We start from the raw sequence: 16,121 nt of genomic DNA, 5'->3' as shown, positions 1-16,121 counted from the left end.
CTCCAATCCATGATCAGCTTGGGAAAGTATCTGAATATGATGAAAGTGTATGGACCTAACTTTCAGTGAGAAAAAATGAAATCTTCGTAAAAGAAAGATAGACAGAAAAACGGGAAAGAATGCGAGAAAAATTGTGTATAAGGAAGGCGTGTGGAGCAACATTAGAGTTAGGTGGATTATAACAGCCTTGCATGAAGCATTGCAACATAGTAAAATAATAATGAACTTTGATTTTTTCATTGACATGGACATATTTTTAGTTTTTTTACCCAAAATTTAATGTGTCCGTTCAGCTTTGGGGGCGGGGGACCTGAGTTGTAATTTCGCGCACCCTTACTCCTGCTTCGAAGATATTCTGATTTTTGCTGGAAAATCGGACACTAGAAACGAACCATGAGGGGATAAGGGACTCCAAAATCTCCATGTTGTGTCGACAATGGACTCCAAAATCTTAGATGGAATTCTGATGGTTACCTCCTACTCCTATTTTTCCTCCAATCCATGATCAGCTTGGGAAAGTATCTGAATGTGATGGGAGTGTAGGAGCAATAATGGAGGAGTTACCCTATGGAATATTGGAGTATGGACCTAACTTTCAGTGAGAAAAAACGAAATCTTCGTAAAAGAAAGATAGACAGAAAAACGGGAAAGAATGCGAGAAAAATTGTGTATAAGGAAGGCGTGTGGAGCAACATTAGAGTTAGGTGGATTATAACAGCCTTGCATGAAGCATTGCAACATAGTAAAATAATAATGAACTTTGATTTTTTCATTGACATGGACATATTTTTAGTTTTTCTACCCAAAATTTAATGTGTCCGTTCAGCTTTGGGGGCGGGGGACCTGAGTTGTAATTTCGCGCACCCTCACACGAAGAAAAAACATGTAATTCTTTGAAATTAAAGTTCCATGATTTGATACCATGAAGCATTGCAACATAGTAAAATAATAATGAACTTTGATTTTTTCATTGACATGGACATATTTTTAGTTTTTTTACCCAAAATTTAGGTAATGTGTCCGTTCAGCTTTGGGGGCAGGGGACCTGAGTTGTAATTTCGCGCACCCTTACACGAAGAAAAAACATGTAATTCTTTGAAATTAAAGTTCCATGATTTGATACTAAAAACAAATGAAAAATTTAACATTTTTGTACAAATACATGCTCGTGTGAAACAAACTTCTTATGCAAAATGAAATTATTATAGACAACAAAAAACAAAGAAAGTCAGTGAGAGAGAAAAAAGATCGGGTTTTAGTGAATTTGAGAAGAGAAAGGCGAATTAGGTTGAGAGAGAAAAACAGACAGAAACCAAAACACAATTCATTGGTTGCACAGAAACGAAAAGTATGTATAACTTATTTGAGGGTATGCATTGGGAGGAAATAAAAAGGAGAATGCAAAATTGACGGGTATAGACAACAAAAAACAAAGAAAGTCAGTGAGAGAGAAAAAAAGATCGGGTTTTAGTGAATTTGAGAGTGTGAAACAAACTTCTTATGCAAAATGAAATTATTATAGACAACAAAAAACAAAGAAAGTCAGTGAGAGAGAAAAAAAGATCGGGTTTTAGTGAATTTGAGAAGAAAGGCGAATTAGGTTGAGAAAAACAGACAGAAACCAAAACACAATTCATTGGTTGCACAGAAACGAAAAGTAAAATATGTATAACTTGATTTAAAATTTTAAATTGAGGTATGCATTGGAAGGGAATAAAAAGAATGCAAAATTGATGGGTAACAAAAAAGGGGTATGCATGAAAAAATAAAGGTAAGTAAATAGAATACCTCGGAGGTGCTCTCCACGTATGTTATATTCGTCTTTACGCCCAGAGGCCATTTAACATGGATCTCGTTTTTATTTAACTGAAGTAAAAATACTACCAACACGAACAGTGCATTGCACATGAAAAAGGCGAACACGACTTTGTTGCGAAGCTCTTCCAAGTCGGAAGCAATTCTGGCCTGTAGGACACAGAGGGGTTGAGAGAGGGGGACAAAACACAGAGCTTGATTAGTACATCAATGGGTTAATGGGTCACTTACAATCTAGGAGAACACGAACAGTGCATTGCACATGAAAAAGGCGAACACGACTTTGTTGCGAAGCTCTTCCAAGTCGGAAGCAATTCTGGCCTGTAGGATACAGAGGGGTTGAGAGAGGGGGACAAAACACAGAGCTTGATTAGTACATCAACGGGTTAATCATCACTTACAATCTAGGAGCTTCTTGAGTTGAGTCGCTTTGGTTTTGGAAAACAGATAGTATGAGGAAATGTTCTGGGTTACAGACATCATTGGGCATTCAAAGGTAAAATTTTAGGGCGACAAATACTCGCAAGATTGAAATACATATCTATTGACACTTGGGTCCAAAGTTTGAAGGGAAATGGACTGTCCTTTTTTTTTGTTTTTTGGCTTTATATCGGTCGACATTTTTTAATAGAAACAGGGTCTCATGTTCACATTTGTTTTCGCTGGGTAAACTAATGAAAGCGACTCAACCCAATAAGCTCGGCACTTACAAGTCTAACACTTCACCCGGTTTCTTACCTCCTGGGTCGACTCATTGAACGTAATGTTCGTTTTAACCCCGAATGGCCAGCGGATGTGCAATTTATCTTTATTGAGTTGAAGCAAAAACACGATCACGACAAACAGGGCATTCACCATGAAGAAACTAAACACGGACTGGTCCCGTAAGTCCTTCAAATCGCTCGCTATTCGACTCTATAAAAGTTTTTTGGACAGAGGCATAGGGAGGGGTTAATATTTGTGTAGAAGTTATTGCTCTCTCTGGAGTCATTGCAGTTCCAAGAGAGGATTATAACGTATATCATTTGCGAGGAAAAAAGCTAGATCCAAGATACAATGTGATGGAATTTAGTCAATAGAACTAAGTCCATCGTTACGACTTGCTCAGAAGGTCACCTGTCCAGATACTCGGATAGCTCGACGATGTTTAACTTGAGTGATCTAAAAGAAACTGGTTACTTTAACGTTAACAATATTATACCTACCTACCTACCTAAGGGCACTTTTTTTGCTTTGAAGATTTGCACCTTGCCTTTATCTGTGAAACTTAATCCAGCTCCTCAGTTGTCCTCACGAGGCTGAGTACGGACGAAACAGCCAGCAGCACATAATGCCCCAGGCGGTCACCCGTCCAAGTACCAACCACGTTCAACAATGTTTAACATAAGGATCACATAAGATCGGGAACGAGTGCCTTTAACGTAGGTACAAAGGCCGCTTTTTTTTTTTTTTTTTTTTTTTTGCTAAGCATCAAGGCCATGCGTGAGTAAAATAAATTGCCTAATCCTAAAAATTAAGTTATTATAACTAACCCATTATGGTCATAATTTTCGTTACCTGCTCAGCCTTGTCGTTATCAATGGGGTAGAGATACTTGTCTATCAAATCAACCCAGAATGCTCTCTCGTTGGGTGAAATGAAAGCAACAGGTCCCTTCTTCAGTTCCTTGTCTTCGATCCAGTAGGGGTTAATGTCGTCGTTGCGTTCGATTTTGGGTTCCGCTGAAACAAGAATACACCTATAAATTTTATGGGTTCATACCAACTCGAACCAGCAACCTCTTGATCCGAAGTCCACAGCGGCAACTACTACACCACTGAGGTTGGCAAAAAAAGTACTTCTAGATAAGAAGTTAGGTAGACATCATTATTCGATTTTTTTTTTCAAGGTCTTATCGTCCCGAAATCGAAGAGAGAAGAAAAACAGCTTTTTTTTTCACTTCAAGGAAAATTTATCTGAAGAAGGGACAACACAAATATTTGCCGTAAGCTTACCCCTTATAAGACGATAAAAGAGATCAATATAAGTATGGATAAAATCCCCTCTTCCTTTCTTCTTCTCTCTCTTACCTGTGGACACTGTATCGCTGTCTTCATCTTCCTCATTACTGGACGCATCTTCGCTCTTATTCTCGGGAACCGAACCCAGACCCATGGCATGGTGAGCGCTACTGGAGGCTGAGGTAGTACGTCGGCGGTGTCCGTGCGGGGTGGGCATGTTCGGGTCTACCACTCTGTGGATGGTAAAGTAATGTATATTTTGGTCACTTGATAAAAGGTCCAAACAAATTCAAATATCTCCCACTTATTTTAATTTAATTAATTTATTTATTAATATCCAAAAAGTCAAAGGAAGCAATAGAACACCTACTAGATTAGACTCGTGTGGTCTGTGTCATACTAGATTAAACTTGGATAGGCAATAGGCATGGATGTAAAATTTTGTACCTTGAAGTAATGCAAAAACGTTACCGAGGTACAATCTTTTTTTTAACCTAAAAAAAAAACTCTAAGAATCGAACCCGGGACCTTCTGGACGGCAGTAGGAAAACTAAGAAAAGTCTTACCGTTCAATATGGTCCAAGCGTTTCTCCAACGAACTCAAGCTGTCCGCTATGCGAAGCAGTTGTTGTTTCTCATCCACTGGCTTGGGATACGTACAGAACATACATCTGAACAACCCGGCAAACGATAGCTCCAGACTGCCTTCTTCATCACCGTCAGCCTCAGGTGAGTAGTTCTGCAGAAATCCGAGCAGCGGGTTCTTGGCTTTCTTTTTCGCCAGCAGGGCGGCCTTCTTCTCTTCCTCGAGTTCCTGAAGAAATATTGAAAAGATAAGGATTCTAAGCAGTTGTTGTTTCTCATCCACTGGCTTGGGATACGTACAGAACATACATCTGAACAGACCGGCAAACGATAGCTCCAGACTGCCCTCCTCATCACCGTCAGCCTCAGGTGAGTAGTTCTGCAGAAATCCGAGCAGCGGGTTCTTGGCTTTCTTTTTGGCCAACAGGGCGGCCTTCTTCTCTTCCTCGAGTTCCTGAAGAAATATTGAAAAGATAGGGTTAACGTCATTAAAATTTCAAGAGGTTTGATGGAGGGAACTGTGATTGCTAAGGTATCATCGTCCCGAAAGCGAAAAGAGAAGAAAGACAGGATAGGAGAAAGCCAGCCGTTCCGAGAAGGAAGACAAGATAGGACAAAGCAAGCTGAGAATGAACGTTAAGGAAAAAACTCACCTTCTTGGTTTTCTTGACAGCCACCTCACGCGTTCCCCAAGATACTACATTCAGATTGATAAGCGAATACAGACTAGCAGAGTTAATCAGAAACACATAGAAATCTCAGAGCATACCTTAAAATGTTCAAGGCTCCGATGCAAAACATGCCAAAACAGAATCAATTGTACACACAGAGCGATTGAAAAGTCAAAGTTTAGTAAACAGGTACCAGATACCGTCTTTTTAGGACATTGACTTGAAAATTGACTGGGGTCCTATTCCATGACCGACTCTGCACTCCTCACTTTTCACTTAACAAGCAGAAAAATGCCATACCGTTTGACAATATTTTTTGTCCGTGGAGTGAAAAATAAAAGTGTGGAGTTGTTCTTGGAACACGCCCCTAGTGACTAATTTACTGATTACTGCCCTTTAGTGGGCGAAAACAAGTTTTGAAACCGGTACAATTCTGTAATTTTCCATCGCTCTGTAGTCTGTATGAAATAAAATAAAAAGTGAATATGGTCTACATTTTAGGATGTTTTGGCGGCACACAGATTTGACTTTTTCAAGATTAAAAGCTAGGAGTAGACTTGTTTGTCTCAATAGCGTGTCCTATGACGACACCCTTATTGTGAATTAGTCCCACGTCCATCAGGCAATACCTATGTGGCTCTGTAGTCTGTATGAAATAAAATAAAAAGTGAATATGCTCTACATTTTAGGATGTTTTGGCACACAGATTTGACTTTTTCAAGATAAAAAGGCTAGGAGTAGACTTATTTGTCTCAATAGCGTGTCCTATGACGACACCCTTATTGTGAATTAGTCCCACGTCCATCAGGCAATGAGCAGCGGGTTCTTGGCTTTCTTTTTGGCCAACAGGGCGGCCTTCTTCTCTTCCTCGAGTTCCTGAAGAAATATTGAAAAGATAGGGATAACGTCATTAAAATTTCAAGAGGTTTGATGGAGGGAACTGTGATTGCTAAGGTAGCATCGTCCCGAAAGCGAAAAGAGAAGAAAGACAGGATAGGAGAAAGCTAGCCGTTCCGAGAAGGAAGACAAGATAGGACAAAGCAAGCTGAGAACGAACGTTAAGGAAAAAACTCACCTTCTTGGTTTTCTTAACAGCCACCTCACGCGTTCCCCAGGATACCACGTTCAGATTGATAAGCGAGTACAGAATCAGGAGCAAGTACATGGAAGGCACCGATAGGAGATATATAGAGAAGAATACAATACAGAAGAACTCCTGCGGGTGGAGTAACGCGGCTATGATGAACGACCCCAACATGACAATGAGGAAAATAGCGGACGGGGACCCAATACCGTCCTCGCCGAGTTGTAGGGCGGTACCCACTATGACGGCCATCATGAGGAGGGCGTACGCTGTCGATAGGATTTGAGCCAGGAGGAGCTGGAAATTAATAGAGAAACATCGGTTAAGCCTGAATTTGTTGGCCAAAGTTGGTGATTAATCCAGCTTGGTTGTACGACAAGTTGGTCTATAAATCACAGCGTGTGTATTGTGTACCAAGCTTTACTGAAAAAAATTGGCATTTGACACCAAGAAGAGGACATAGACCTATGAATCGTTACCTGGTACCAAATGTAGGGCATGGAAATGTTATCGTTGATCTTGATCGTTCTCTTATAGTCCATGAGCAGGTCCATAATGTTAGCCATAGTAGAGGGCGCCCATCGCCGCCGCTGATTGTAGAACTCATTGAAACTCTCAGGACATCTGGTGTAAGCGTCACTGGCGGCGGAATATTCTACTCGGTAGCCTCGCTGTAGTAGGAGTGTACAGAGCCAACGATCCTCACCTGAGAATAGTAGAAAAGATTAGAGGTTGTAAATGGAGAAGAGTAGATGATGTTAGAGGGTTTGTAGAATAGATCTTGCTGATCCTGCTCGAAAAGGACTTACTGTCCAGCTCTGTCAGATACGTACATATGGCAGGTACTTATCGGAAGGGACTAAAATATACTTTATCTTACTTCGATGGTGTACTAGTCAAGACAAATTTAACCCCTGTGTTGGGGTTAAATTGCAAAACTACGTACACGTATATTATGAACCCACGACCCCTGACTTGTCAGACCACTACTCACCTTGATCGTACTGCACATAATGTCTGGCCTCAGCTGATTTGGTAGTGTAGCGTCTCATTACATTATCATCCATGAGAGCTTTGGCTCTGAACAGAGAGAAACATCCAGGACTACACAGTACACAGCCAATCATATGCTCAGTAGCTTTCTGCAGCCAATGACCGATGGCGTATTCGAACTTCTGATACCAAGCCATTGGACCTGAGTGAGGGGCAGAAGAGTGAGGGACTTGTGAATGATTTTATTGAATTTGCTGTCGGGCTGGGGGACGTTACACAGGGAGTAGACAAGCTTAGTCTGGCTGGGGTACTTTAAACACGGAGGATACCAGCCTGAATTCCCCTTGCTAAAGAAATAGTAAAGGTTGAGTGCGGAGGGCATTCACTCATAAAATTTGTAGCCAAAACCAAATGTGAGCCCGAAGTAATCACCCTAGTTAGGGCTGATTGAGAGGCTGACGAAAAACGGCAACCCCGTCTGTACACGGGAAAAGACGAAGAAGATCCTGCCAGAATGAGGCTGAAAGTCCCTTTACTCCCGCAGTCTAAACAAGATCTAATATATTACTACATTTTGGAACCCGAGGCTCCCCTAAATATGTCCCTGATCAATATACGTAACTACTACTTGCTATGTTGCCTGAGGCACATACGAGTATTTGCTCATAAACTGTTATCTACGAGCCTACGACTAGAATTTGATGTCAAAATGACACGTACATATTTAATGCCTTCCACTCTAGAGTTCATTATTATTACCTACGTACGTAGGTACTTAGGGACCCATACAATAATGATATCCCATGTATATGTAAGTACATCCATATCTTTAGTACCTATCTTTCTATGGTCTAAAGTTTAATGAGTATGCTCCCGTACTTTATGATTGTGGATAAGTACAGTCTAATGATGTGTTAGCTCATATTCACACAGGACCTAGGCTCCAACAATGACTGATTGTTCAACCTCTCGCGCTTAATAGGGAAAAGTATAGTTGAAATACGGCAAAAATAATAGGTATGCCTATATCTTTTTATGATGTATTATTTGCCTGTCCCTATGGTAATAACTATTTGTGATAAACGATTATAGTAACAATTGGTCACTTGATATTCGAGAGAGGGAATGTAAGAATGTTACATTGCGATACATTCACTCCATCGCCTCTCAGAGTGATGTAATATTTTAATTAATTAACTGTTGCGAGCCCAGTGATCATTGGATCACAAAATCTTTCATTTTGTATGAACATGAATAATATACAAAGTGTATTACTTACGTTTGATAGTCAGATCACACTTGTAACGTTCAGGCTGTCTGTCAGGCGGTCTGAGTGTGAGTGCCTGGCCTTATGCCCGCCACTCGAGCTCAGACAGTCTGCCACACCTAGGTCTAATAGACTCTGTCAGACAGTAGGAACATGTGTGGTCGGAAAAGCTTAATATCTAGGTCTGTGAGGCCTAGGTCTGAAATTTTTTCCGCCACTCACACTCAGACTTACGGTCTGAGTGGAGGGCATAATAGATCTACAGGGAAAGGTACCACCCCGACCACGTAAAACAAACCCGTATTCCGGACCAAGACCATATTCCGGCATACTCGCCAGGTCGTTCTCTTCCATCCAACCCAATCCTTCTTTTGCTCTAGATTATGTTCACATTTTGTCTCATTCTTTGCTTTTTTTTCTACTGTATATACCTACTGATGTCTGATGTATGTTAACAACCCAATGTGTTGAAACATGAAAATAAATAAACTTTGATACTTTGGAAAGGTACTGTCATATCAGATATCACTTGAGCAGAATTGTCCCAAGTTGCATCATACTACCTTCACATTAAGAATATACAGACATACGAAAAAAGGTATAGCATACTATAAGATCATGCTATAGTGAACTACTTTGCCCACCATTACTCCCCCCTCTGTGCTACACAAGATATAATATCAATCTTGTGTCCTGAGTACCAAGTACCAACTGTACTAAGTCTTTAGTGCTAGTGATTTATGATCTGCCAAATACAATAATGACTTAACTCGAACTTTTCATAAAACCAAATACAGAGCGAACTTTAATCTGACTTGATTTAGGTGTTATTGTAGGATAGTTAGATACCTCTACTTACCTACTCATATTAAGAGCATAAAGTCAAATCTACAATCATCTTGGTCTTCCCAGGCAGAGTCCACACGAGCTGACCCCCATACGGTGTCGGATACTTGGTAGGGGGCCGGATGCGAATGTTGGTCTCGTGCACATGCGCCGCCGCATCGTCAATGACGGATACGAATAGCTTGACGAACCGACAATCATCTTGGTCTTCCCAGGCAGAGTCCACACGAGCTGACCCCCATACGGTGTCGGATACTTGGTAGGGGGCCGGATGCGAATGTTAGTCTCGTGCACATGCGCCGCCGCATCGTCAATGACGGATACGAATAGCTTGACGAACCGGTTCACTTGCGACCAATCGTCATTCACGTCGGAAATTTCGAACGCGTCGTCGAAAAAGATGTGCGCTGCGAAAAGAATGAAAATAATAATCAAGCACGATTAAAAAAAAAAGTTTAAAAGAGAAAGCCAGCCGTTCCGAGAACGAACATTATCCCATAAAATCCACCCCGGGCGGGAATGGAACCTGCGGTCTAGCGCTTACAAGGCAGACGCGCTACCAACCAAGCTAACTAGGCTGGCCAGTGGCCATACTGAATGCTTGTTTCTAGTCTTATGACTTCCGAGAACGAACATTATCCCATCAGGATAAAATCCGCCCCGGGCGGGAATCGAACCTGCGGTCTAGCGCTTACAAGGCAGACGCGCTACCAACCAAGCTAACTAGGCTGGCCAGTGGCCATACTGGATGCTTGATTCTAGTCTTATGATGTTAAAAGCCTAGGAATAAATAATAGGAGATATTTCGGCAACTCACTTTCATACTCATAATAATCCGGATCGACCACGCGCAGATATTTCTGCGCAACGCGCCGTGCGCACTGGTCCTCATCCAAGCGCAGAATAGACTTGACCAGCTCCATCATCTCGTCTTTCGTTTCGTGCCAGGGAACAAGAGAAAGTAGAAACATGTGTTAATTTTTAACCCCTCAAATATACGAGACCTTGTTTAGAATAGAATATACCTTGTTTATCTTGCTGGGATAGGACTGAAAAGTCCCTTTACCCCCGCAGTCTAACCAAGGTCTTATTTATTTTGACATTTTATAAGGAACATGTTTTACAGTTATAGCTATATAGGTGTTGGTACAGTTATAGGTGTTGGGGTAGGAAGAGAATAGGCGTAATGTTGTAGTAGAAGCTGGTCCAGTTATCAATGTGGAATACGGCCACACAGGCACCCACCAACATGAGGAATATAGTGCCCGGACCTAGGATGGTACCTCCCATCAACATCACCTGGGAATCACAACCAAGAGATTTATTAGTGATAAAAATACAGATAAAGTCCAGTATAGACTGTATAGAGAACAGACGTTTTACAAAGGTCTATGCCTAAAACTCCTGAAAGAACTTAACATAGTCTGATTATAAGCCAAAGTCTGATGCAGGTACGTATAAAATTTAAAACGTTGTCCCCAGAGACAATGGTACATTGAATGCACCAGATCCCAATGGATTACTGAAGTCAACGGACGGTGCGCGTGGTTTGTATCCGAATGTGTTACCTTCTAGGAATCTAGGCATTCGCGTATTGCTGGCTTTTCCCGACCCCACTCATTATTTCATGAAGGCTTCAGCTCTATGTTTAATGTATTTGTATCGCAAATAAAAAATAAATACCTATCCTCCTCAGGCCGGGTGAGATTAATATGAGATAGATAGCATGAAGAGGAAACCCTCGTTAGTAAAAACGTTAGCATTTTTACAGAAAAAATTGGCACTTGACACCAAGAAGAGGACATAGACCTATGAATCGTTACCTGGTACCAAATGTAGGGCATGGAAATGTTATCGTTGATCTTGATCGTTCTCTTATAGTCCATGAGCAGGTCCATAATGTTAGCCATAGTAGAGGGCGCCCATCGCCGCCGCTGATTGTAGAACTCATTGAAACTCTCAGGACATCTGGTGTAAGCGTCACTGGCGGCGGAATATTCTACTCGATAGCCTCGCTGTAGTAGGAGTGTACATCGTCCCGAAAGCGAAAAGAGAAGAAAGACAGGATAGGAGAAAGCTAGCCGTTCCGAGAAGGAAGACAAGATAGGACAAAGCAAGCTGAGAACGAACGTTAAGGAAAAAACTCACCTTCTTGGTTTTCTTAACAGCCACCTCACGCGTTCCCCAGGATACCACGTTCAGATTGATAAGCGAGTACAGAATCAGGAGCAAGTACATGGAAGGCACCGATAGGAGATATATAGAGAAGAATACAATACAGAAGAACTCCTGCGGGTGAAGTAACGCGGCTATGATGAACGACCCCAACATGACAATGAGGAAAATAGCGGACGGGGACCCAATACCGTCCTCGCCGAGTTGTAGGGCGGTACCTACTATGACGGCCATCATGAGGAGGGCGTACGCTGTCGATAGGATTTGAGCCAGGAGGAGCTGGAAATTAATAGAGAAACATCGGTTAGAATAGAATATACCTTGTTTATCCTGCCCGAATAGGACTGAAAAGTCACTTTATCCCAGCAGTCTAAACAAGGTTAAGCCTGAATTTGTTGGCAGAGTTGGTGATTAATCCAGCTTGGTTGTACAAGTTGGTCTATAAATCACAGCGTGTGTATTGTGTACCAAGCTTTACTGATTAAAAAGCCAGCCTAGTTAGCATGGAGGGCAGCGCGTCTGCTTTATAAGCTCTAGGTCGCGGGTTCGATTCCCGAACGGAGGTACTCAAAGGTTAGCGACGATAGCATGTTCAATGCGTCAGTCCGCCGAGGACCATTGAAGTTAAGTAACGTTGGGCGTGAGTAGTATATGGATTGGGGGGGATAGATTGCATGAGATTCATCTGAGGCGGTTGCTTAGTATTTGTAATAAATTGTAGCTTGTCCCCGAATGTAGGACGAAACTCCCGTCACTACAGTTGTTAAAACGTTAAATCTCTTTTTCCCCCATCCATTTAAAGTGTATCTTTGGTTCAAAGTCCTTCAAACATGAAGCCTTACCTGTAAGTTGGACTTGCAGCAGAAGCAGACAAACATGAAGAAGAGAATGGCTTTACTGATTAAAAAGCCAGCCTAGTTAGCGTGGAGGGCAGCGCGTCTGCTTTGTAAGCGTTAGGTCGCGGGTTCGATTCCCGAACGGAGGTGCTCAAAGGTTAGCGACCATAGCATGTTCAATGCGCCAGTCCGCCCAGGATCATTGAAGTTAAGTAACGTTGGGCGTGATTAGTATATGGATTGGGGGAATAGATTGCATGAGATTCATCTGAGGCGGTAGCTTAGTATTTGTAATTTGTAGCTTGTCCCCGAATGTAGGACGAAACTCCCGTCACTACAGTCGTTAAAACGTTAAATCTCTTTTTCCCCCATCCCTTTAAATGTAAAGTGTATTTTTGGTTCCAAGTCCTTCAAACATGAAGCCTTACCTGTAAGTTGGACTTGCAGCAGAAGCAGACAAACATGAAGAAGAGAATGGGCGTAATGTTGTAGTAGAAGCTGGTCCAGTTATCAATGTGGAATACGGCCACACAGGCACCCACCAACATGAGGAATATAGTGCCCGGACCTAGGATGGTACCTCCCATCAACATCACCTGGGAATCACAACCAAGAGATTTATTAGTGATAAAAATACAGATAAAGTCCAGTATAGACTGTATAGAGAACAGACGTTTTACAAAGGTCTATGCCTAAAACTCCTGAAAGAACTTAACATAGTCTGATTATAAGCCAAAGTCTGATGCAGGTACGTATAAAATTTAAAACGTTGTCCCCAGAGACAATGGTACATTGAATGTACCAGATCCCAATGGATTACTGAAGTCAACGGACGGTGCGCGTGGTTTGTATCCGAATGTGTTACCTTCTAGGAATCTAGGCATTCGCGTATTGCTGGCTTTTCCCGACCCCACTCATTATTTCATGAAGGCTTCAGCTCTATGTTTAATGTATTTGTATCGCAAATAAAAAATAAATACCTATCCTCCTCAGGCCGGGTGAGATTAATATGAGATAGATTGCATGAAGAGGAAACCCTCGTTAGTAAAAACGTTAGCATTTTTACAGAAAAAATTGGCATTTGACACCAAGAAGAGGACATAGACCTATGAATCGTTACCTGGTACCAAATGTAGGGCATGGAAATGTTATCGTTGATCTTGATCGTTCTCTTATAGTCCATGAGCAGGTCCATAATGTTAGCCATAGTAGAGGGCGCCCATCGCCGCCGCTGATTGTAGAACTCATTGAAACTCTCAGGACATCTGGTGTAAGCGTCACTGGCGGCGGAATATTCTACTCGATAGCCTCGCTGTAGTAGGAGTGTACAGAGCCAACGATCCTCACCTGAGAATAGTAGAAAAGATCAGAGGTTGTAAATGGAGGAGAGTAGATGATGTTAGAGGGTTTGTAGAATAAATCTTGCTGATCCTGCTCGAAAGGGACTTACTGTCCAGGTCTGTGAGATACATATGGCAGGTACTTATCGGAAGGGACTAAAATATACTTTATCTTACTTCGATGGTGTACTAGTCAAGACAAATTTAACCCCTGTGTTGGGGTTAAATTGCAAAACTACGTACACGTATATTATGAACCCACGACCCCTGACTTGTCAGACCACTACTCACCTTGATCGTACTGCACATAATGTCTGGCCTCAGCTGATTTGGTAGTGTAGCGTCTCATTACATTATCATCCATGAGAGCTTTGGCTCTGAACAGAGAGAAACATCCAGGACTACAAAGTACACAGCCAATCATATGCTCGGTAGCTTTCTGCAGCCAATGACCGATGGCGTATTCGAACTTCTGGTACCAAGCCATTGGACCTGAGTGAGGGGAAATCACAAGATTGATGAATTTGAGAACCAAGCTCAGTAGTGTAGTGTTTATCGTTTTTCTATTTCAACAGGTTAACTTCTGGTGTTCTCGTGTTGACCCAGCACCTATGTAAATAGTAAATGGGAAGTCTCTTTGGTCAGCCACTCACTATCAGGTAGATCGGACAGGCGGACCTTTTCAGCCGTACCTGGCAGGCCTACCTTATAGTGTGTGTGCTTATCAGGTAGACAGGCGGACCTGATCAGGTGTATCTCTCAGGTCTACCTGAGTCAGTGGCTAGCCTTATAGCTCATTTGATGAGGAACATACTACGGGATGGGCATGCTACACCACAGAATACATACATCAATTTTGTTTCATTGCTACGAAATAAAAACGGCAGTGAAACACTGATCTTTTCCCCTTACCTCCTCCCACAGGATGAATACGTCCACACGCGGCACCCAGGTTTCTATTCTTCTTCATCAGATCTACCAGTAGTCGTACAGCGTCCGGTTGAAAATCCACATCTCCGTCTAAGGTGAGTAGGTAAGTGTTCTCGGCCATAACCTCCTTCCTGTCTACCGGTAGGGGTAACTCCATGAGGCGGTGACCCAGCAGGTAGTACATGTACATCACCTGGGTGGGAGACAGAGGGAGATTTAGAATAGAATACACCTTGTTTATAGGTACTACCGGCATAGGACTGAAAAGTCCCTTGACTCTCGCAGTCTAAACAAGGTCTTATACAGAGTGTTTCAGAAACCACTCCAAACTTACCTCATAAATTCGAATCTTGTGCTGTGAGAAGGAGTCGTGGAACTTGGAGAAGTATTCCGTAACGCTTTCTCCGCGGAATGACATGAATACGAGAGCAGAACACAGGAATACCAGGATCTTGAGGAATGACACGAAGGCATAGGTGAAGTATCGGGTACGCTTCAGTCTCTCCTTAACCCGCCATGCTGACTTCATGAAACCTGAGGAAGCAAAGAGATTAATATTCTGTGTCCACACATAGTCGACGGCCGTCGATCAATATGATTTTATTGTGAATCGACATCGACATTGGGTTAAGCTTCTACCAATCCACGAAATTGAATTCAATACATGTGATTGCTGAACAAAAGGCGAAATCACTGCCGTCACTCACCGAATATTGAATGTTTGCTCGTGTAGTTCTCCCAATAACCGCAGGACACACAGAACAGGGCCGGCGGTATCAGCCACAGCCAGGGGTCATTGTGCCCCTCCAACAGGGGCCACAAGAGGGCCCCCGTAGCCTGGGCAGATACAGCTATCATGTCCATCATGGCCTTCAGGTATACTTCGGACCTCTCTGAACCCTTCGTACAGCCCCTGGTGTTCCGAGATATCAGGGCTGGAAATAGAGAAGGGAAAGTGCATGTTTAGAATGATTTACGTAATATGTATCACTACTATCACTTATCTTCGCCAATTTGATTCAAAATGACAGAACGGTGCGGCGCCTCAAACATCACTGTTTGAACTCCCCCTCAATAAAATCCTGGATACAACCCGGCTACTATTGATTTAATTAATCGCTAGCCGCTGCCTTTTTCCGAATGTTAGGAGGCGTGTAGCTTGTAAAACTCCCGTAAATAAAAATCTTAGAAGTAATCACGCTCAGACCGTGGTCTGTCAGACAGTCTGACCGTGACTGACATTATACAATGACGTTAAGCCTATAATACTCACTGAGGAAGGCAGGCAGAAAACACAAACAGTTGGTAAGCATAGCTCCTTTCACCACATCGATGTTGGGCAGTACTACAAACACCAGACAGGCCAGTCCCAGGGTATGCAACAGCTCCATGGAGGTGACGAAGATAAAATCGTGCAGGGGCGGCTTCTTCCAGGACTTGAAGTAGCAGATTCGGATGGACCGGATAGCCGTGCCTAGTTCGGGAACGATGAAGGCAGCTATGAGACACCAGAACCAGGCGATACGCTCCTCGATTGGGAGATACACCGCGAACTGCTTGTCTCGACCTGGAGGAGAGA

The 16,121-nt window shown here is 42.5% G+C and overlaps 1 protein-coding gene across 1 annotated transcript in view; it reads right to left on the bottom strand.

Annotated features, from left to right (window-relative positions):
• LOC103517756 (chitin synthase chs-2-like) overlaps positions 1-16,121 on the bottom strand; it is a 33,232-nt gene that overhangs the window by 14,522 nt on the left and 2,589 nt on the right. The window contains 14 exon segments of the mRNA XM_017447570.2: positions 1,789-1,965; positions 2,554-2,730; positions 3,373-3,536; positions 3,885-4,048; positions 4,382-4,629; positions 6,147-6,452; positions 11,410-11,715; positions 12,701-12,868; positions 13,393-13,619; positions 13,904-14,104; positions 14,525-14,735; positions 14,877-15,076; positions 15,250-15,477; positions 15,816-16,109. Coding sequence (XP_017303059.1) covers positions 1,789-1,965; positions 2,554-2,730; positions 3,373-3,536; positions 3,885-4,048; positions 4,382-4,629; positions 6,147-6,452; positions 11,410-11,715; positions 12,701-12,868; positions 13,393-13,619; positions 13,904-14,104; positions 14,525-14,735; positions 14,877-15,076; positions 15,250-15,477; positions 15,816-16,109 — 3,071 coding nt within the window.

This window comes from Diaphorina citri, unplaced genomic scaffold (assembly GCF_000475195.1).
Source record: "Diaphorina citri unplaced genomic scaffold, Diaci psyllid genome assembly version 1.1 scaffold1949, whole genome shotgun sequence".
Taxonomy (NCBI): Eukaryota; Metazoa; Arthropoda; class Insecta; order Hemiptera; family Psyllidae; genus Diaphorina; species Diaphorina citri.
Note: the sequence above shows the minus strand (reverse complement) of the source record. Positions and strands in the feature narration are given on the sequence as shown.